The 23526-nt window shown below is 38.3% G+C and overlaps 2 protein-coding genes across 2 annotated transcripts; both read right to left on the reverse strand.

Annotated features, from left to right (window-relative positions):
* Positions 1 to 1056: 1056 nt before the first annotated feature.
* Positions 1057 to 4331, reverse strand: LOC132099150 (mucin-2). Its single transcript, XM_059505617.1, has 4 exons — positions 3140 to 4331; positions 2174 to 2241; positions 1904 to 2070; positions 1057 to 1234 (listed from the first exon to the last, which is right to left on the reverse strand). Exons 1-4 carry the CDS (start codon positions 4296 to 4298, stop codon positions 1057 to 1059), a joined length of 1572 nt encoding a protein of 523 aa, XP_059361600.1. The 5' UTR covers positions 4299 to 4331.
* Positions 4332 to 8539: 4208 nt separating this feature from the next.
* LOC132099158 (mucin-5B-like) lies at positions 8540 to 23429 on the reverse strand. The gene is made up of 23 exons (XM_059505620.1): positions 23181 to 23429; positions 21673 to 21889; positions 21459 to 21587; positions 21254 to 21371; positions 20934 to 21072; positions 20504 to 20611; positions 20301 to 20370; positions 20046 to 20183; positions 19649 to 19813; positions 19445 to 19539; positions 19241 to 19367; positions 17916 to 18171; positions 16611 to 16663; positions 14757 to 14857; positions 14498 to 14649; positions 13959 to 14097; positions 13571 to 13681; positions 13312 to 13491; positions 12931 to 13170; positions 12691 to 12847; positions 12462 to 12590; positions 9260 to 9410; positions 8540 to 8549 (listed from the first exon to the last, which is right to left on the reverse strand). The coding sequence occupies exons 1-23, from the start codon at positions 23427 to 23429 to the stop codon at positions 8540 to 8542; spliced, it is 3234 nt and encodes a 1077-aa protein (XP_059361603.1).
* Between the last annotated feature and the right edge of the window lie 97 nt (positions 23430 to 23526).

The following is a 23526-nucleotide window of genomic DNA, read 5'->3' on the forward strand; positions in this document are numbered from 1 at the left end:
TGGAATGTTGTTGTTGTAACTTGTCGTGTGTTCATGATGGTTGAGGAAACTGCAGGTGTAACAGAAAACTTTGATGAAGTTGTTCCTGCAGTTCCAACTATGCTTGTGGAGGAAATAAGGCTTGTTGATGTCATAGTTGATGATGTTGGCATGCTGGTTGAAATATCTGGCAAAGTCGTACCTGTATAAATTGTTGTTGATCGACCTGTATTTAGGCTTGTAATGGTGGAGGAACTATTTGTTTTTGCTGTTGTAGTTCGTGGTATGTGCATGCTTGTTGATGACATCCTTGTAGCTGTTGTAAGTAAGGATTGTGTTGTCATGCTTGTAGTATTGGAGGAATTCTGGACTGTAGTAGTTTTTGTCTGTAGTGTAGTCATGCCATGTGAAAATGATAGTGAAGGTGTAGCAGTAGAGATTGTTGTTAAAGTTGTGGATATGCTTTTACCAGTGGGGGAACTTTTCACCATTGATGTTGTATTTGGTGGTGTATGCACACTTGCTGATGGCATTGTGGTAACAGATGTAATTGAAGACTGTGTTGTGATGTTACCACAGGTTTCATCACAACAAAATACTCTAATCTCATAATCATAGCAATGCTGTGCAAGACCTTGGTGTTTATTTAAGCAAACTAGTCCATCCTTCATATTACATTTCACAACCTGGCCCAGCTGTGAAAGAGGAACTCCAGGATAATGTTTTGCACGACATTCTACTTCCTTTAGCACTGAGCAAATGGTGTGATAAGTGTCAGTTATTCTTTCAATAGGTACTATTTCTCCACCCTCAGGACCTGTTGTTGATCCACCAAAGTCATTCCAGTCTGACCAATTACATACAGGGATAGAAGTAATTGTAGTTGTTCTCAATGTTGTGGCAGTTAGAGAAGTCATTGATGGAGTTTTAGATGGTTTTGTTGTTGGAGTTGTAGAAATGTCTTTTATACTGGAGGAAGTCTGGACTGAGGTTGTTTTAGTCAGTGGTGTAGTCATGCCATTTGAAAACACTAGTGATGTTGTTTTCATTTTTGATGGAGATGTGGGTATGCTTCTGTCAGTGGGGGAACTCTGGACTGTCGGTGTGGTAACCTCTCGTGTAAATCTTGTTGTTAAAGAAATTGAAGGTGTTGCCGAAAAAAATGTGGAACTTGTTGCTGTAGTTGCTGATATGTTTGTACTTGTGGGGGAAATAAGACTTGTTGATGTTATAAGTGGTGGTGGAGGCATGCTGGCTGAAAAAGATGGTGAAGGTGTACCAGTAAAGAATGTTGTTGATGTATCTTTGGATATGCTTGCAACAGTGGAGGAACTTTGAAACGTTGATGTTGTACTTGAAGGTATGTGCATGCTCATTGATGATATTGTTGTAGTAGCTGAACTTAGTGGCGGTGTTGTGATGTTTCTGCAGTTTTCATCACAGCATAATGTTCTAATCTCATAGTCATAGCACTGCTGTGAAAGGCCTTGGTGTTTGTTCAAGCAAATAAGACCATCTTTCATATTGCATTTCACAATCTGTTCGAGTTGTGAAAGAGGAGCTCCAGGATAACGTTTTGCACGACACTGTACTTCCATTAGTGCTGAGCATAAGGTAGAATAGGTTTTAGTCATTCTTTCAATAGGTATTATTTCACCACCATCTGGACCTGTTGTTGGGTTCCCAAAGTCGTTCCAATCTGTCCAATGGCAATTACATACAGGGGTAGGAGTAAGGGTGCCAGTGTTCAATGTTGTGGATGTTGGAGACGTAGTTGATGGTGCTGCAGATGTTTTCGTTGTTGGAGTTGTCATTATGGAGGAATTTTGGACCAAAATTGTTTTAGTCATTGGTGAAGTCATGCTGGTTGAGAACACTGGTGAAGATGTTGTAATTGTTGATGGAGTTGTGGGTATGCTTTTACCAGTGGGGAAACTCTGGACTCTTGGTGTTGTAATTTGTGTAAATCTGCTTGTTGAAGAAACGGAAGGTGTAGCAGAATAAATAGTGGAAGTTCTTGCTGGATTTGCTGATATGCTTGTACTTGAGGAAATAAGGCTTGTCGATGCCATAATTGGTGTTGTAGGCATGCTGATTGAAAAAGTTGGTGAATGTGTATCAGTAGAAATTTTTATTGATGTATCTCTCGATATGCTTGTAGTGGTGAAGGAACTTTGGTCAATTAATGTTGTACGTGGTGGTATGTGCATGCTTGCTGATGGCGTTGTTGCAGCTGTGCTAAGTGATGGTGTTGTGATGTTGCTACAATTTTCATCACAACAAAATGTTCTAATCTCATAGTCGTAGCATTGCTGTGCAAGGCCTTGGTGTTTGTTCAAGCAAATTAGGCCATCTTTCGTATTGCATTTCACAATCTGTCCAAGTTGTGAAAGAGGAACTCCAGGATAACGTTTTGCACGACACTGTACTTCCTTTAATGCTGAGCATAAGGTAGGATAGGTTTCAGTTATTTTGTCAATAGGTACTATTTCACCACCATCAGGATCTGATGTTGGGCTTCCAAAGTCTTTCCAGTCTGACCAATAACAGTTACATCCAGGGGTAGGAATAAAGGTGCTTAATTTTAATGTTGTGGATTTTGGAGAAGTTGTTAACTGAGCTGTAGATTTCTTTGTTGTTGGAGTTGTAGATATGCTTGTCATACTGGAGGAATTCTGTTCTGAAGTTGTTTTAGTCAGTGACGTAGTCTTGCCATTTGAAAATGATGGTGAAAGTGTTGTCGTTGTTGAAGTTGTGGAAATGCTTGTACCAGTGGGGGAATTCTGGACTCTTGGTGTTGTAATTTCTGTAAACCTTTTTGTTGAAGAAACCGAAGGTGAGACAGAATGCATTGTGGAAGTTGTTGTTGATAAACTTGTGCTTGTGTAGGAAGTAAGGTTTGTTGATGTATTAACTGGGGTTCTACCAGTAGAAATTGTTGTTGATGTGTCTGTGGATATTCCTGTTACTGTGGAGGAACTTTGGACCACTGATGTCATACTAGGTGGTAAGTGCATGCTTGTTGATGAAAATGTTGTAGTAGCTGTACTTAGTAAAGATGTTGTCATATTTCTACAGTTTTTATCACAACAGAATGTTCTAATCTCATAGTCATAGCATTGCTGTGCAAGGCCTTGGTGTTTGTTCAAGCAAATTAGACCATCTTTCTTACTGCATTTTACAGTCTGTCCAAGTTTTGAAAGAGGAACTTCAGGATAACGTTTTGCACGACACTGTACTTCCATTAGTGCTGAGCATAAGGTAGGATAAGTGTCAATTATTTTTTCAATAGGTACAATTTCACCACCATCAGGGCCTGCTGTTGGGCTCCCAAAATCGTTCCAATCTGACCAGTGACAATTACATCCAGGGGTAAGAGTAAGGGTGACTGCTTTCAATGTTGTGGATGTTGGAGACATTATTGATGAATCTGTAGATGTTTTTGTTGTTAGAGTTGTAGTTATGCCTGTCATGCTGGAGGAATTTTGGACCAAAGTTGTTTTAGTCAGTGGCGATGTCATGCTGGTTGAGAACACTGGTGAAGGTGTTATAATTGTTGATGGAGTTGTGGGTATGCTTGTACCAGTTGGGGAATTCTGGACTCTTGGTGTTGTGATTTCTGTAAACCTTTCTGTTGAAGAAACTGAAGGTGAGACAGAATGCATTGTGGAAGTTGTTGTTGATAAACTTGCGCTTGTGTAGGAAGTAAGGTTTGTTGATGTATTAACTGGGGTTGACGGCATGCTTGTTGAAAAAGTTGGTGAAGATCTACCAGTAGAAATTGTTGTTGATGTGTCTGTGGATATTCCTGTAACTGTGGAGGAACTTTGGACCACTGATGTTGTACTAGGTTGTAAGTGCATGCTTGTTGATGAAACTGTTGTAGTAGCTGTACTTAGTAAAGATGTTGTGATATTTCTACAGTTTTCATCACAACAGAATGTTCTAATCTCATAGTCGTAGCATTGCTGTGCAAGGCCTTGGTGTTTGTTCAAGCAAATTAGACCATCTTTCTTACTGCATTTCACAATCTGTCCAAGTTTTGAAAGAGGAACTTCAGGATAATGTTTTGCACGACACTGTACTTCCATTAGTGCTGAGCATAAGGTAGGATAAGTGTCAGTTATTTTTTCAATAGGTACAATTTCACCGCCATCAGGGCCTGCCGTTGGGCTCCCAAAATCGTTCCAATCTGACCAGTGACAATTACATCCAGGGGTAAGAGTAAGGGTGTTTGCTTTCAATGTTGTGAATGTTGGAGACATTATTGATGAACCTGTAGATGTTTTTGTTGTTAGAGTTGTAGTTATGCCTGTCATACTGGAGGAATTTTGGACCAAAGTTATTTTAGTCAGTGGCGATGTCATGCTGGTTGAGAACAATGGTGAAGGTTTTGTAATTGTTGATGTAGTTGTGGGTATGCTTTTACCAATGGGGGAATCCTGGACTCTTGGTGTTGTAATTTGTGTAAACCTTTTTGTTGAAGAAACTGAAGTTGAGGCAGAATGCATTGTTGAAGTTGTTGTTAATATCCTTGTGCTTGTGTATGAAGTAAGGCTTGCTGATGTCTTAACTGGGGTTGCAGGCATGCTGGTTGAAAACGTTGGTGAAGATGTACCAGTAAAAATTTTTGTTGATGTGTCTGTGAATATTCCTGTAACTGTGGAGGAACTTTGGACCACTGATGTTGTACTAGGTGGTAAGTGCATACTTGTCGATGGAACTGTTGTAGTAGCTGTACTTAGTAAAGCTTTCAATGTTGTGGATGTTGGAGACATTATAGATGAAGCTGTAGATGCTTTTCCTGATGGAGTTGTAGTTATGCCTGTCATACTGTAGGAATTTTGGACCAAAGTTATTTTAGTCAGTGGCGATGTCATGCTGGTTGAGAACAATGGTGAAGGTGTTGTAATTGTTGATGGAGTTGTGGAAATGCTTTTACCAGTGGGGGAACTCTGGACTGTTGGCATTGTAACATCTTGTGTAAACCTATTTTTTGAAGAAACTGAAGGTGTGGCAGAAAGCATTATGGAAGTTGTTGATGATATTATTGTACTTGTGGAAGAAACAAGGTTTGTTGATGTCTTAACTGTGATCGCAGGCATGCTGGTTAAAAAAGTTTGTGAAGATGTACCAGTAGAACGATTTGTTGATGTGCCTGTGGATATTCCTTTAACTGTGGAGGAACTTTGGACCACTGATGTTGTACTTGGTGGTATGCTCATGCTTGTTGATGAAATTGATGTAGTAGCTGTACTTAGTAGAGGTGTTGTGATGTTTCTACAGTTTTCATCACAACAGAATGTTCTAATCTCATAGTCATAACATTGCTGTGCAAGTCCTTGATGTTTGTTCAAGCAAATGAGTCCATCTTTTGTACTGCATTTCACAATCTGTCCAAGCTGTGAAAGAGGAACTCCAGGATAATGTTTTGCACGACACTGTACTTCCATTACGGCTGAACATAAGGTATGGTAGATGTCAGTTATTTTTTCAATAGGTACTATTTCACCACCATCAGGGCCTACTGTTGGACTCCCAAAATCGTTCCAATCTGACCAATGACAATTACATCCAGGGGTAGGAGTAAGGGTGATTGTTTTCAATGTTGTGGATGTTGGAAACATTATTGATGAAGCTGTAGGTGCTTTGGTTGTTGGAGTTGTAGTTATGCCTGTCATACTGGAGGAATTTTGGACCAAAGTTATTTTAGTCAGTGGCGATGTCATGCTGGTTGAGAACAATGGTGAAGGTGTTGTAATTGTTGATGTAGTTGTAGGTATGCTTGTACAAGCGGGGGAATTCTGGACTCTTGGTGTTGTAATTTGTGTAAACTTTTTTGTTGAAGAAACCGAAGTTGAGGCAGAAAGCATTGTGGAAGTTGTTGATAACATCGTGCTTATGTAGGAAGTAAGGCTTGTTGATGTCTTAACTGGGGTTGACGGCATGCTGGTTGAAAAAGTTGGTGAAAATGTACCAGTAGAAATTGTTGTTGATGTGTCTGTGGATATTCCTGTAACTGTGGAGAAACTTTGGACTACTGATGTTGTACTTGGTGGTATGTGCATGTTTGTTGATGATACTGTTGTAGCTACTGTATTTAACGACTGTGTTGTGATGTTTCCGCAGTTTTCATCACAACAGAATGCTCTAATTTCATATTCATAACACTGCTGTGCAAGGCCTTGGTCTTTGTTTTGGCAAACTAGTCCATCTTTCATATTACATTTCACAACCTGTCCAAGCTGTGAAAGAGGAACTCCAGGATAATGTTTTGCACGGCATTGCACTTCCTTTAGTGCTGAGCATATGGTAGGATAAGTGTCAGTTAGTCTTTTAATAGATACTACTGCACCACCATCAGGACCAGTTGTTGTGCTTCCAGAGTCATTCCAATCAGACCAATGGCAAATACATCCAGGTATAGGAGTAAGGGTGGTTGTTTTCTTTGTTGTGGATTTTGGAGAAAATGCTGAGGCAGTTGTAGTAAATGCTATTGTTGACAGAGATGTTGATTTACCTGTAACAGTGGAGGAGGTTTGGACTGGTGGTCGTATAGGCATGCTAGTTGACAAACTTGGAAAAGGAGTTGAATTGGATGTTGTAGTTGGTTTTAGAGTTGTGGTTATGCTTGGAGTAGTGGTAGATGTAGTGAATGAAAATACCGTCTTTGTTGGAAAAGTTTCTGTAGTGTATTTGGCTGTAATTCCTGACAAAGTTGTCTCTGCAATAAAATATTAATGATTTAATTTCTCATTGTGAATATATTTTTCATAAATTTGAGGGAAAAAAAACATAACAAATTAATTACACTTTACAATACATTAACAATTGCACCAGAAATTGCACCACCCAATTATAGATAACAATTTAATATGTGTGAAATGCCAACATTTGCCACCTTGCCATTATAAGGCTCTATCTGCACTCTGAGCAGTTTGGGGGATATTGAGCTTCAAATATTTTGCATTTCATATAGCAAAAATAAATGCTGAACATGTTTCTTTTGTGCATGAAAATGAGTGTATTATGAATGTACAATATCAAAATCTTCTCATTTTTGTAAATGAGGATTTTTGGAACAGGTCAAATGCAGACAGAACCTTCTAATTCTAAAAAGTAATTTTCCACTTGAAATGAAAAGGTTATATCTTGCAAAAAGTTTACTTATAATTTGTTTTAAAACATAAAATTACTGTTGTAACAATGTGGCGACATAATAATAGAATAGAATAATTTCTATGACATTTATTTCATATTTTATAGCTAATCATTTTTTTTCCTGTTGAAGTTAAGCATAAAAGGCAGTGCTAAATATTTTGTCAATTTTAGGTAGGAATATGGTGGGTAATTCAACACCTTATTGCAGGAACAGTTTAAGCAGCTACTGTAATACATCTGACCAGGACTTTATTCCACAGAAAGTGGGACAGGTAAAATACTTTCTCTCTAGAGATCAGTATGGCAGAGATAACATGCTAACATTTAGTGTTTAAATTAAGACCTCGTCAATTAAATAGTTGACTAGTTGACCATAAAATAGTTGACCTGACAAAATGTGAGACATTTTAAGACTTTAAACTGCAAGAAAACAGACAATGCTTCAGCAAAGTTGTTTCACAAAGTTTAACCCTTAAATGCATGAATGTTTCGTCATTCATTACGTTTCGTTCTTTAGCAACCCGTACATCTTTATCTAAGACAGATGGATCTCTAACTTCTCCAGTAGTGTTAAACTCTATTGATTTTTTTTTTAATGTTAATACAAAATCACTCACTGCTCTTGACTGAATTACCTTGTAGTTTTAACAAGACTTCATCTATATTTATACATTAAGGATGCAATTACATTTTACATTTGACTATTCTGTGTCTGTACTTAAAAAGTTGAAAAAGCGTAAACATTGTTTAATCTGTATCTTTATTTTATTTATTTGTGCTATTTCAAACAGGGCCCTTTGGTATAACCTGCACCGGGGCCCTGCAAACCCCAGCTATGGCTGAAAACAAATATTATTTTGTTATATTGTTTATAATGAATAGATTGAGAAATATAAAGAAGGCTTATTTTTGACTTTAAGAAATGAACGAGGGGGAGGGTTGTCAACGACGCTAAAGTCCCGAGGTATGCATTTAAGAGATAAAAAAAAACATTGAAAATGTTTCACTGACTATATATAGTTAAAAAAAAATTTACAAATACAATATTTCACAATTAATATTTTCTGCTGTCATGGGGCAGTCTGGCGACATGACTAAGAAATTTGATCCTGACTGATCCACTTATGTGCATTTGAGGTACTGATTGGTTCACATATTTAACCTTATAGAACCAAGTTAAAGTTCGACTTTGTAGATAGAACCTTTTGGTTTTCTAAATAAAAAGATGTACACAAATAAAATAATAAAAAATTAAAAACATCTCATGAGGTGAATAAGTTGTCACAGAATAAGAATATGTGAATTATTCATTTTTGACAAATATTTCAGATAGAACTTATTATTCCAAGGTAGTGATTTATGGGAATATCTACAAAATCAGATCTTTTATTTTTAACTGTCAAAGATCACTGATAACCAATAATCATCATGAGCATTAAACATCACAAACGTTTTTTCAGAAACCAGGAAGTTACAGGTTATATACAATCATAACACTAAAATGTTTCCAGTGACAAAACAGGTTTATAATTTATATATCCTCTTTTAAATAACTTTTTAAAACTTGATCCTTTTAATTACCCATTAAATCATAATTTCATTCAAAGGCTATGATTGGAACCAAAAGTATCAACACATTTAATACTTGTTTAAACATAAGCTAAAAACTTGTACTTGAGAAGATAGTAGTAAAACTATTACCTGCAATTTTACTGGAAAAGTCAGTTGGTGAAGTATAAGTCGTTGTTGAATGTGATGTTTGACAAGGGTATGAAGTCTTTTGAATTATTCCACGTTCCTCACAGACAGCTGTCATGCAGCTGCCAAGCTCATCTGTAGTATTATATATTGTGTCTCCATGCATATATTTGTTCCCTTTGAATGTGCAGGTGCAAGCTGCAAATTTATAAATAAAGACGTTTACATAATTAAGTGCCAATGAAGGAAAGATGAAGTTCTGATATAGATGAATAAATATTTAAAAAGTGTTCCTACCGGTTGCATTGTATTTGCAGTTGATCTCCATGGACTTGCAATAGCTTTAAGACAAACATTTAAAAAATTAAAACTACATTTTATGATGGTAGACTGTATTTGTTTACATGAAACGATAGCATACCATATTTGACAGTTCTCTATTGAAGGAACTATCTCCTGATCGCTGTAATGTTTCCCCTCTTTGTCATAACAGCCACACTGCTCTTTTTTAACACATTTCATTGTATCCTCATCAAAGTAAGGATGTCCAGGGGGACATTTGGGGTAACAACCTTGTAAAATGAAAATAAAATACAAAATTCAGAATTAATTAAGTGACATCCATGTGACATAGATTGCATCTCAAGATTCGAAATATCTGAAATGGTTAGTTCACCCAAAAATATTGAAAAACGGTAAATTCCGTCATTAATTACTCACCCTCATGTCGTTCCAAACCAGTTAGAGCTCTGTTCATCTTTGGAACACAAATGTAAATATTTTTGATGCATTCTGAAAGCTCTCTAACCATGCATTCTAAAGCTCTTTGTGATTTGATTTGATTTGAACGGAAATAACCGTGCCTGTGTGGTGTGGCTGACACAGAACAGCATACCTGCTTTGCGGTTACGTGGATACTCTCCAAAATGGCACAAAGTTAAGCGGACAAATTTTTGGATAAAGTCTTTTCTCTTTCTTTTTTGTAGTTTTGTAAAATTACGGTTGAAACCCTGTTGTCACATGGATTATTTTACCGATCTCCTCGCTATGTTGTTGGACATTGATAAACTTGCTGTCTAATGGAGGGTCAGTACGGTGGCCGAGGCAGCTGAACACGCTGCAACTTAAGAAAACACATGCAAATTGAAAAAACATTAGCAAATGAAGAAAACATCTTCATCAGTTTAACAACACAAGTGCTGCAAATCATCACAACACATGCATATATCGAAACGCACTGCAAATCATCACAACACATGCATATTACGAAACGCGCTGCAAATCCTTCACAACACATACATATAAAGAAACGCTGCAAATCCTCACAACACATGCATATAGCGAAACGCGCTGCAAATCCTTCACAACACATGCATATAACGAAACGCTGCAAATCCTCACAACACATGCATATAATGAAACGCGCTGCAAATCCTTCACAACACATGCATATAACAAAACGCTGCAAATCCTCACAACACATGCATATAACGAAACGCTGCAAATCCTCACAACACATGCATATAACGAAACACGCTGCAAATCCTTCACAACACATGCATATAACGAAAAGCTGCAAATCCTCACAACACATGCATATATCGAAACGCGCTGCAAATCCTTCACAACACATGCATATAACGAAACGCTGCAAATCCTTACAACACATGCATATAATGAAACGCTGCAAATCCTTACAACACATGCATATAACGAAACGCGCTGCAAATCCTTCACAACACATGCATATAATGAAACGCTGCAAATCCTCACAACACATGCATATATCGAAACGTGCTGCAAATCCTTCACAACACATGCATATAACGAAACGCTGCAAATCCTTCACAACACATGCATATAATGAAACGCGCTGCAAATCCTTCACAACACATACATATAAAGAAACGCTGCAAATCCTCACAACACATGCATATATCGAAACGTGCTGCAAATCCTTCACAACACATGCATATAACGAAACGCTGCAAATCCTTCACAACACATGCATATAATGAAACGCGCTGCAAATCCTTCACAACACATGCATATAACAAAACGCTGCAGATCCTTCACAACACATGCATATAACGAAACGCTGCAAATCCTCACAACACATGCATATATCGAAACGCGCTGCTAATCCTTCACAACACATGCATATAACGAAACGCTGCAAATCCTCACAACACATGCATATAATGAAACGCTGCAAATCCTCACAACACATGCATATATCGAAACGCGCTGCTAATCCTTCACAACACATGCATATAACGAAACGCTGCAAATCCTCACAACACATGCATATAACGAAACGCTGCAAATCCTCACAACACATGCATATAATGAAACGCTGCAAATCCTCACAACACATGCATATAATGAATCGCTGCAAATCCTCACAACACATGCATATAATGAAACGCTGCAAATCCTCACAACACATGCATATAATGAAACGCTGCAAATCCTCACAACACATGCATATAATGAAACGCTGCAAATCCTCACAACACATGCATATAACGAAACGAGCTGCAAATCGTTCACAACACATGCATATAATGAAACGCGCTGCAAATCCGTCACAACACATACATATAAAGAAACGCTGCAAATCCTCACAAAACATGCATTAACAAACGTGCTGCAAATAGCACTGACCACAATGGAAATGTTTCAAGGAGACCTCAAAAAGTGTCGGACCCGACTTGGATTTGTTTATCGAGCAGTGGCTACTGGTCAGTGGAGCTGTTGGTGAACTGGAAGGTGAGTTTTTTTTTTTTTTCATGGTGTTTTTTAAACCATGACCATGATTCCTTTATCTTTTGGATATTATTAGCCTAAATAAGCTGAATAATTACATGATTAAATGTAAAACGTTACTTAAGATGGCTAACTTTAATATTCTCAACTAAATATAATTTCAAGGTTAATAAAAATAAATTTGCAATGCCTCATTAATTGTTTCTTAATGTGTATGTGCTGTGAGGATTTGCAGTATTTCTTAATTTATATGTGTTGTGAAGTATTTGCAGCGCGTTTTCGTTGTATGCAAGTGTTGTGAGGATTTGTAGCGCGTTTCGCTATATGCATGTGTTGTGATGATTTGCAACACTTGTGTTGTCAAACTGATGAAGACGTTTTCTTCACTTGCTGATGTTTTTTCAGTTTGCATGTGTTGAGCTGTCTCGGCCACCGTAGGGTCAGAGAGCTGTCAGAATGCATCAAAAATATCTTACGAGTTTGGAACAACATGAGGGTAAGTAATTAATGACAAAAATGTTTGGGTGGACTAACCATTTAAGGTTATTTTGCCAAATAAAAGACTATAATTTAATTCTGCAAATAATTATAATCCATAAATGCAGTCAAAGGCATCAATTATCGATTTCCATAAATTGTCTATAAAGTTGTATTGAGGGTAAATGTCAACACACAATGCAAAGGTATGTTTTTCTTTAATTATAGCACCATCTGGAAACATAAAATGATCAAATTTGAAATGTTTACTCATAATGTTCTGTTGTCTATGTGAACCAAGTTCGGACAAAGTACTCATGAAATAAAAGGCAGGTTTTGTTTTGTTGTTGTTGTTTTTTTTTTTTTGTGTTTTTTACCTTCAAGTGCTCGTATCTGACTTGAGCACTGCCCAATTGGATTTCTGCAGGTCTGCAGACAAGGAGCTCCGCAAGGTTTGTACTGCCAATCACACTTCCCAGGAGCATTGTAATAATCACAGAACAATGCTGTAAGAGAGAAAAAAAGTTTTTACTTCATGTCTTTTTTTTTCTCCTATGGCCTCTTTCAGTGATTCGAATTAAACTAAGAAAATTTGCAGTCTCTCACGGCATATTTTAGGTGTTCTCCAGGCAACACAGGCTCCAGCCTCATTGCAGGCCTGTGCATAGGCTGCTATAGCAGTGCACAAACACTCATGATCCCCACCGCTATCACAAGCACACAAGTCTCTCACACAAGCATCATAAAAATGATTGGGATCCACCTTAATAAGAAAAATGCAATTCGATTATACATACATGAACAACAGGATATTGTAAAAGCTCACCATGCTGCATGTTGACTTACTTGATAATGGCATGTTGTAAAAACTCCACTCTTAATGATGCTACATTCTTTCTGAGCCCATGCTTGCCTGTAAGGATTATTTGAGCAGGGATTTCTAATTTCCATAGTAACAGGACAGCTATTAGACTCTTTCCAATCGTTTCCAAAGTCCAAGGGTTTAACAACCACCTCCTGACTTCTCAACATGAAGTCGTTGTTTGCGTTCCCATCAAAGTTCCCGCAAAGACCACAAATAGCACCCTGTACCAGAACAAGATGCATGTTAACTAACATATCAAACAAAAAAATTCAACAGCCTTGCAAGACAACTCGGTCTAATTAATAAACTGTAGTCTCTGAGGCATTTATATAGTGATACATCACTATAGATGTATTTCTCACCTTAAAGTTTGGACTGAGTTTGATTAACACATTTGCCCTCTGGTCCCACATGACAATTAGTCCATTATTTGCCTCAATGACCATGTAAATTCCTCTTATCAAAATTTGGTAAGGAATGTCCGCTCCCTCATCTCTGTGAAAAGTCTGATAACCTCCATCTGTCAATTTGAGCTCCTTGTTCTAAAAGAAGAAAATACATTTATTTATCAGGCACCTGTGATATATATATACACCTGTTTAGCAATCCAAGCACTCTCACCCCAAGGAAAAGTCTGACAGCCTTAGAGCAAGTGGCGCCAGTAGATCCACATGGTATGTTTTCAGTGAGAACTCGCAAAGTACCACTGGCATTGGCATGTCCGCAATAATCCTGTATAAATCACACAGATTTGTCTTTGCATTTATATTAAACCTTTTCTTATCTTTGCTTTACTTATATTTTTATTGATAGTATTGAGAAGTTCTAAAAAAATGTCCCTAGACTAAGCTTTAATCTCTATAGCAGCACCCACAATTCAGTTACAGCTAGGTTATTATTATTATTATTATTATTATATTTTAATAATATAATCATAAACATTTGTAAGCAAAATTGTAATGAAGTAAATTAAATCAAATTGTATTGTAGAGATTTATTCTGTACTCACTGTGATTAAAGTGTATTCACATTCTCCATCAAAAGTGTATCTATTTCCATCAAATGTAATGTAATGGCCATCTCCGTGAACTAAGCAGGTTCCATGGCACGGGTTTGTGGTACATTCCCATTTCCTGTCCTTACAAGTACTGCATACACACAGATATAAATATGCATACTCTGTGTGTTATACAAATAGGTTGTTTTGTATGAATTTGTGAGACCCAGCTCATCATTTCTGATCATAAACTAATGGTTTGTTAGTAAAATGTTCCAATGAAGGTCCACCTCTAAACTTGACCCTCAGGTGTTCATGAACAGATCATACAATAGACTTGAAAAAAAAAAGCTTGAAAAATATAAACCTCTTAAGAAAAGAGCATTTAAAAAATATATTATATTTTAAAATGCCATTTCATACCACAGGATGCTATCAAACACAGTACTTAATTTGAGATGTGGTAGAGCAAATAATGGTTCAGAAAAAAATAATAATAATAATTCCTCTGTGATAGCAAAAATAGATTAATAGTTTAAATGTGATTTTACCAGCTATTGCAGTCCACTTTGATTGTATCTCCAGGTTGGTGTAAAATGCCATTGTGAATGCAAGGACAAAGATCTTCTTTGATGCAGCCACCCATACCATCTGATACCAGTCCAGGCGGACACATACAGCCCGAGATGCACTCACTGCTAATCTGTTTTGAAAAAGTAACATTATTTTAAAATGATAATATATCTTGTGCAACTTTTTTCTGACTATTTGTCTTAGGATAGTGTTTAGAAACAAACTTTAAACACTCACACAAGCCATATCTAAAGTGTTGCAGCTCTTTTGGCACTCTGATCCTGTAGATTCAGGAGCAGCACTAGTGCAGTCAAAGAACACCATAGGTTGGGGACAAGCTGGTGGCACAGAAAGACATTTATTAGTGATTTCAAGAAAAGCAAAGAAACTGATTGAACTGGATGCAATATTCCTCACATAAAGCCATAAATGGTTCATGAATATACCACTGAAATCGGACAGTCTATTTTAAATGGTAACTATTACATTCCAATGTGTGGAAAACAGCCGACTGGACATCATGTTATGTAACTCCTTTTATGTTTTACGAGGACATCATACAGGTATGAAGAAAATCAGAAAATTTACTTAAAACCCCAGTATCAGTTATTTTGGGCCTGCTCCAATTAGTGTTTATGCTTAAATAACTTCATGAAATGCATTTAAATAGAAAGCAATAGTTCCCCTTCAAGGGAAATCCACACTGCGTCCCCAGGGGACACTCCAAATTCATCGGACCACACAGCCCATGACATCATTAGAAGGGTGCCACAGAGTATAAGAGGCTGCCAGTGATGCACCTCAACAGCTTTATTGTCTTCATGAACCATTGTTTATTTATATATATATATATATATATATATATACTGTATATTACGGAGCCCTGCACATGACATGCAAGAAAAAATATTAGGCCAAATCGTGTGCTCGATTTACTAATTTGTTCCCTCAATGTCCTAAAACATGAACACCATTACTATTGCGTTCCATCGAATTACTATTTAGTTCACTCAATTTATAAATTGTGCGCACAATTTCCTAATTTGTTCGCTCAATTTGCTGTTTGCAATTTGTTGTTGTTTTTTTTGCCTCCTTTTCTGAGATTTCTGAAACCTGAGGACACACATAACCGAGGAACACATGTGTTCAGTGCTCAAGGACACTAAATGCACTCATTGTGATAAATTTATGATGAGGAAGCTCCATTCTCGCCAGTCCCTGTTGTCATGGAATGTGGGACAGGCATCTCCATTTTGTGTCCCGCTGCTGCCGAGGCACGGTTGAAACTTGTTCGTGGGATTCGCAGGATGATCTTGTGGAGAAGCTCAATAAGGGACTAGAATTCTCTAGATCTTCGAAGGCGAGCTTGATCAATCGGCAGGATCCAGACACTATCTCTCTCTCGCGGATAGCACTTTGCTGGCACCATCCAGTCATGAAAGTGAGGACGTTTATGTGAATGGTGAGGACGAAGAGAGTGTGAGTACTGAGTTCTGCCAGCCCCGCATATGGAGAAATGTTGGAAGTAATGGCTCGCGTTGCAAAGAGGCTCGATTTGGTCTGGGAGCTAGAAAAGCAGAAAGCTGCTCGCAGCAGACTGGACAAGTGTTGTTTGTCCATCCATCATCCTTCCCTCAAGAGCCTTCACTTTCTCCTCGATCTCCATGCCGAGCTTGAGAGATTGTGGGTGAATCCATATTCAGCTCTGCATCCTTTCCAGCCGGCTATTATGCCAATGTGGAGGGATTATCTGAGCACAGATATGTGAGGATTCCCCCTATGGAAAAGATGCTCGCGAGCTAGAGCAAGAGGGAACGAGACACTGCATCCCCTTGCCATGCCTAGGGCCAGCCTATTTACAACTCTCTTCAGACAAAGATGTTGGTGACATGCATTACAGGTGCCCTCTTATACTCCAGGGCACCCTGTTAATGAAGTCACGGGCCAGTGAATCCGGTAGTGTTTTCACACATGCTTCAGACACCAGTCATGCTGATGGTATACCCCAAAGTATCCCCTCTCCGGGAACTATGGTTACATGTGTAACTCAAGATGTTTTTAATAAGTACACTAATTTTTGGGAGTACTCACATTGTTGCCTAATTCTCTTTCCAATGCAACTGAGTTTCCCGTCCTTGCAAGTGCTGAAACAGAAATCATAAAATAAAAATCAAACAAATCTTCAGGCTTTATGTAGGTAAATGTAAGACTTTTAAAGACCATATAAAACAAATGAAGGAATAGATTGAATTAAACACAATACATCAGTATGGTCTCTAAATGTAAACACTTTATAGTTTGACAATACAACTTCCAACAGATCTCCATTAACAAATCATTTTTACTGTTCTGATCTCACTGCAATAAAAGTGAGATCAACTTGTTTTCCAAATGTCTTCATGAATGTTTTTTTAAATCAAGATACATTTACTTGATAAGCAAAATGACATCAGAAAAGAAGCCTTGTTTTGTGAGAAACTAATCAAAATTATTAGATTTACTTAAAATTTCACCAAGCTGATTAAAAGCTGACTAAAACCTCCCACAGATCATGTTTTCATGCAATTTTAATTCTTATTTCGATGTAACAAAGTGGTTATATCTACGTATGTGAGTTGTTTACTTTTTAAATTAGTCTTCCTATTAAATGGGTCATATGATGCTGCTAAAAAGAACATTATTTTGTGTATTTGGTGTGATGAAATGTGTTTATGCAGTTTAAGGTTCAAGAAATACATTATTATCCACATACTGTACATTATTGTTTCTCCTCTATGACCCGCCTTCTGAAATGCATCGATTTTTACAAGGTTCATTGGTCTGAAAAGCGAGGTGTGCTCTGATTGGCCAGCTATCCAGTGTGTTGTGATTGGCCGAATACCTCAAGCATGTGACGGAAATGTTACTCCCCTTAACATATTGGGCTGCCCTGTCCGGCCGTACCGATGAGACATAAACATAAAACCCATCATAAACATGATATAAACATGATTTCTAGTCGTGTCCTATTTTGGAAGGCCAAACGAAGTAGTTTCGCTTTCTCAACGAAACAGCGTCATACAACACTTAAATAAAGTAGTTTAGCTTTCACAGTAAACACACAGCGTCTATACAATTTGAAATCCCATTATATGACCTCTTTAACGCCATTATATTGTTCATTCAAACTGAAATTTGCCATGTTGATAAACAGAAAGCTACATAGTTTTAAAGTCACTTTTGTGTGAGCTGTGCTTCATACTGGCTACACTGTATGACAACAGACAATACATTTTTTTTACCCACAACGGTTAAGTTTAATTTTGGCTAATGTGACCACACATTGATACATTTAAACTCTCATTATTTTAAAGTTATAAGCGTCAGAGCCCTACTAAAAGAGATTGGGACTCATACCACATGGTGCCATCCCTGTTGATAACTTCTCCTGGGAGAATCACTGTGCCTTTGCTGTAGCAGAAACAACTAGATAAAGGGACACATTTTGCTTCTTCATCAAGGAACGTTCCCTCTGCACAGATACACCCATCTACAGGCTCAAATGTGACATCACAAGTGAAGTCTGGGTCACCGTTGCAACGGCAGGAACGACTGTTGTTTTGAACATTGTAAGAATAAACCATATTGTCGGGACAGCTTGCTGAAAATTTGCCTGTGAACAACAAAACATTTATTTATTTTATTTGAACAACCACCAAAGCATGTTGTATCCACATGTCCAGTACAATCAACAATCATCTCTTTAATTGTCTTATGCTTAATGCTTTTTAAAGGGTTATTTCCCCCAAAAATGAAAATTATGCTGCGTTTTGCTCACCCCAAGGCATCCTAGGTGTATATGACATTCTTCTTTCAGACGAATCCATTCAGAGTTATATTACAAATTGTCTTAGATTTTTCAAACTCTATCATTGCAGTCAGCAGGTGTTGCATTGTTTCAGTCCGAAAGACGTGAAATAAAAAGTGCCCTCCGTTAAAAAAAATGACTCACATGGCCCCAGAGGGTGAACGAAGTCCTCCTGTAGTGAATCGATGTGATTTTGTAAGAAAAATATCAATATTCAAAATGTAATAATCACTTTAATTTAGCGTGCACTCACTGTTATAAACGGAAGCAATTCTGGGCAGATGACATAGAAGTCAGCTTAGAAGTGATGCACGTGGAAACGCAGCGGAGAGATCAAAACAAAACAACGGTCACTAATTAGAAGTACAAATACGATGATTTGTAAAGAAGAATGTCAGAGGATTTCGATATAAGCCAAGAGGGGACTTTGCTAAAGTAAGGAAAATTTGCTTCTTTTGAACCTGTAAACAAACGTTGGTTTTCATTCGCATGCACAACGCTAACCTCCATACGTCATGATCCCAGAACTGCTTCGGTGCAAGCTATATTAAAGTGATTATTACATTTTGAATATGGATATTTTTTTACAAAAACACATCGAGTGGCAAAAGGAGGCCTTTGTTCACCCCCCGGAGGCATGTGAGACACTTTTTTTTATGGAAAGGCGCTTTATATTTCACTTTTTTTGGACTGAAGCAATGCAACACCCACTGACTGCAATGATAGAGCTTGAAAGATACTGTATAACTCTGACTGGATTCGCCTGAAAGAAGAAAGTCAAATACACCTAGGATGCCTCAGGGGAGAGTAAAACGCAGCCTAATTTAAAATTTTGGATGAACTAACCCTTTAAAGGTTTGAATGAATCACTTACTGCATGCAATGTTTCTCCAGTGAGGCAGATTAACCCCTTTTGCAGCACAGTTGTGTACGTATGAAGACAAAACAGCACACATGCAGTCTTCACTTTTCTCACAACTACAGGCATCATACATGCAGATCTGTTGGGTTAAAAAGTGTTGGTCCAATCTCAAAAGAAACGTATCTTTATATTTGTCAGCAGGACTCTTAAACTCACCATTTCATAGATATCAGGGCTGATCTCTTTGTGGCATGGAGCAAACACCCCATCAGGGTCTGACAGCAGAGAGCACCATTTCTTAGCATATCTCTCTGCAATAAAGAAGAGTAAAGAGCTATTACATGACAGCACAAGAGCGATTAGCTCATTATCGCCATTATCTCATCTATCGCCAGTGCAAAATAGAGAATTGAGATATACCGTTATCTAAGCTGAGACTGCAGGGATCCTCAAAGCTGTTTTTAACATCAGGGCAGTTGGCTTGTGCTTTCCAGCCATTGGCAAAGTCTACTGCTGTAGCTTCAGGAGATCCACTAACAGTTATGAAGTCATCTGCTTGAATACTGTTGAAGTTCCCACACAAACCTAGCAAAAAAATTGACATAATTTGTTTTTACACTTTGCAAAAAGTAATTTAACCTTAATCAAAAACAGAAAACTAGAATCGATTTTACATTTTGAAAGCATAGAAAGTCAAAATTAATGGCCATATGTAGCTGTTGTACGTTACCATTAACTTATTCCATTGAATGAAGAAGTACTTTTATAGGTATATAGGAATTGTAAGATAACACTGTTAATATACAAATTGTCTTACCATTTGTTTTCTGCTTGTAAGTCACATCAACTTTTATGTAAACCTGCATTACTGGTATGAGCTGGATCTCCAGCTCAAGCCCAAAAGATGTCTGGACGATGATGAAAAATGTGGTGGGTTTGAAAATCATTGCATCAGCTACAGAAAAAAAAAAGTTAATTTTGTGCTGTTTAGTTATTTCATAATATTTCTCTTAAGAAAAATGTGTTATACAATGATATATCACAAGAAAATTCAACTGAATTGCTGACCTACCAATGGAAAGAGGGAGCTGTGAATACGTTTTATTAACAAACACTTTTCCATCGGACTGGATCCTGAACACCTAAAATTCGCAACATTAATTTGCAAGGAAAGATTCAGATGCAAAGAGATTTACTGAGAATGAAAAAAAAATACAATGCAAAAAAAATTATCTGTACTGATATTAATTTAATTTTGAATTTGCGATAACTTACTGTGTTCCTCTTTGAGAAAAAAATTGTTACTGCCTTCAGACATGTTTCAGTGACAGTAAAACCACATTTCATCAGATCCCCCAAAACTGTAAACTCATTGTCTCTGGTCTGTTGAAATACAGATATGACACCAGCACATAATGATGTGACATTTTGCTAGAAATATATATTTGGTTTGATTTCATGGGAATTTCTAAGGTCAATTTAATAATAACAAAATACTCATTTTAAGCATCACAAGCTTTGCAGCACTGACACACTGTGTCAATTTTATGTGCTTAAAATAACTAAATACATTGCAGTGTACTGTGAAACTAGAGTTGCACTGCATCTTTAATATGCTTTGGATGTATAACTGAGAGTTATCTCTAAATTAATCTGGATAGTAGACTATGGACTGCAGTATGTTATACTGTCAGAAAAGACTGACCTTAGAAAGAACGTAAGTACAGTCTCCATGAAAACTGTATGTCCTCCCATCATAAGTGGTAATATGGGAACAACCTTCGACAGAGCAAGTCCCTGGGCAATCTCTGTCTTCGCAGCTCCATAGATTATCGACACAAGTGCTTCATGGTAAATAAAGTTTAAATACAGTGTTAAGTTTCTTTGTCCGAAAAAGATAAACTTTTTCCACTATAACAGGAAGCAGTACCATTTCAGAGGAAAACAATCGGAAGGTAATGAAGAAATACAAATTACCTTGAAAAAAATAATGCAACATATACAAAAAAATAAATATATAATCACCATTCTTTACAGTTACTTCTGTAGGTCTGTCCAGGTTCATATATTTTTCCATTGTGGATGCAGGGACACTGATTCTTGGCAATACAACCTCTATCACTGAGGTCATCAAACAGGTATCCTATAAGACAGTATATTATAGCCATTTGTGTAATGCCATTTGCATCAAGAAAAAAAAAAAACTCTTTAGCACATTAAAAGATTATACCTTCAGGACAGAAACACCCATCGATGCATTGGTCCTTACAAATATGACTTCTATCAGGGTTTGTACAGGTGTTGATACAAGGGTTTCCACATTCTTGATACACCATATTGTGGTAAGGACAAGATTGGTCTAAAAATGTATACATTATGTTAAAGCCATTCAGACTTAAACTTCAAACAGATTTGGAACAGGCTTCTGAAAAGTTTAAACTCACCACAGAACTGCTCCTTTATCCACGGATCAGGCTTTCCACCTGCCTGGATGCACTGGCGAGAGTATTCTGAGATGGTTCTGCAAACACAAAAGGATCTGGTCCTGTTGGTGCAGAAGCACATGTCCAATTCACAGGCCTTGATGAAGGAGTCAAGAGGTACGATTTCCTTACAACTGCTGAAAGATGGGCCTGAAAGCAGCTGCTCACAAACTGGTGTCTAGAAAAAGCATGAAGACATGATGGAAAGTACATAATGAACATAATGAGCTCAGGCAAAGACAGGGAATCAGTAAAAGTGGTGCTAAATTTCTAGAGATTAATGAAGGTGGTTAAAAAAAAATCGCCACTGCACAGAACTGTACAAGCCACAACCCAGAAATCAGGTAAAAATCCCCTGCCTTCCACTGGAGGAGAAAAACAAATCATAGAGCTTTAGAGTCGGTGCATAAAATGATCACATTGTGTTTTTATTTTATTAAATTCCTTTTATAAAGTAGATGTAAATTTGACTTTGGAGGAAGAGGAGGATAAGTAAGAGAGAATGAGAGGCTGTCTCTCTTAACTTGTTGGCCGGCCAAGAAATACTTGAAAAAATTTCATATGAGAAATTATTTTTCCCTATCTGTCGGTCACTACGAGTTATGTCGAAACGACATATGGGGGGGTCTCACTTGGGAGGCCAATCATCTCTGAGTTTAAGAGAAAACACCAATGAATAATGGCTAGTGGATTTAACATACCTGAGCCACTCCCCGTGCCAACGGGTATAAATAGGCGACAGGGGCATCCTCTCACTAGATTTTTGCTTCAGAGCTGAGTAGTTGATGCAACTTGTCACTACAAAGCCTTTCATCTTTGTTTTCGAGCTGTTCCAGGTTGGTGTGACAGCGCGGTACAGCGGTGTCCCTGTGACGGCGATTCCCCTGGGTGCTTCGACTAAAAGACCAGTTTCTAAAAGAGCAAATCACGGACGATTTGTGTCTTTTTCAAGATGCCGTTTCGTCCGTGTCCTTCTGGATGCGGTCGTTTCCTGTCTTCGGTTGATGGTCATGAGCAGAGTCTGGGCATCCAACACGCTGAGGCTGCGCTCATGGAAGATTCATGCATCTATTGTGGGCTTATGAACATGGCATCGCTGCGATCACGTCTCTCACTCCTCAAGGGGAGTGTAGCAGACCCCTCTGTCGCCACCCGTCCCGGTCTCTCTGGCTCTCTGGAGGCGCTCTGGGAGATCTGAGGATTACAGTGAGAGCTTCTCCGCCTGGCCACGCCCTACGGACCTCTCACTCCTAACGCGTCGCATGTCCCGTGCAGCTGCCGATTGATTCTGCTGGGCTGTCTCACAGCGGCCCCAGCGTGTTTTTTGGTGCACCGCCCGAGGATCAGATGTCGATTGCTGCATCGGGGTATGGGTTATCGACCTCCGAGGATAAGTTTTTGGCGGGGCTGCCCCCCTAGGGTGTTGTCGCTGCTGCCAAATCTGACTTTGAGTTGTCGCCCATGCTTGCCAGGGCAGCTGTGAGTATAGGGCTGGAGGTGACTACACTGCCCAGTCCCGAGCCCTCGAAGCTGGACGATTGGTTTCTCGGCACGGAGCGCAGCTCACAACCTCGTTCTGCTCCGGTTCCTTTCTTCCCGGAGGTGCATGAAGAGGTGACGAAGTCGTGGACGGCCCCTTTCACTGCCAGAAGCTGCCCGTCTCCCTCTTCCATCCTCACCACCCTCGAGGGCGAGGCAGCCAGGGGGTACGTGGACATTCCACATGTGGAGAGAGCGGTTGCGGTGTACCTGTGCCTGCAAAATGCCGCCACTTGGAGGAATCGTCCGCGTTTCCCGTCCAAGGCCTGTAAACTG

Source organism: Carassius carassius, chromosome 2 (assembly GCF_963082965.1).
Source record: "Carassius carassius chromosome 2, fCarCar2.1, whole genome shotgun sequence".
NCBI lineage: Eukaryota > Metazoa > Chordata > Actinopteri > Cypriniformes > Cyprinidae > Carassius > Carassius carassius.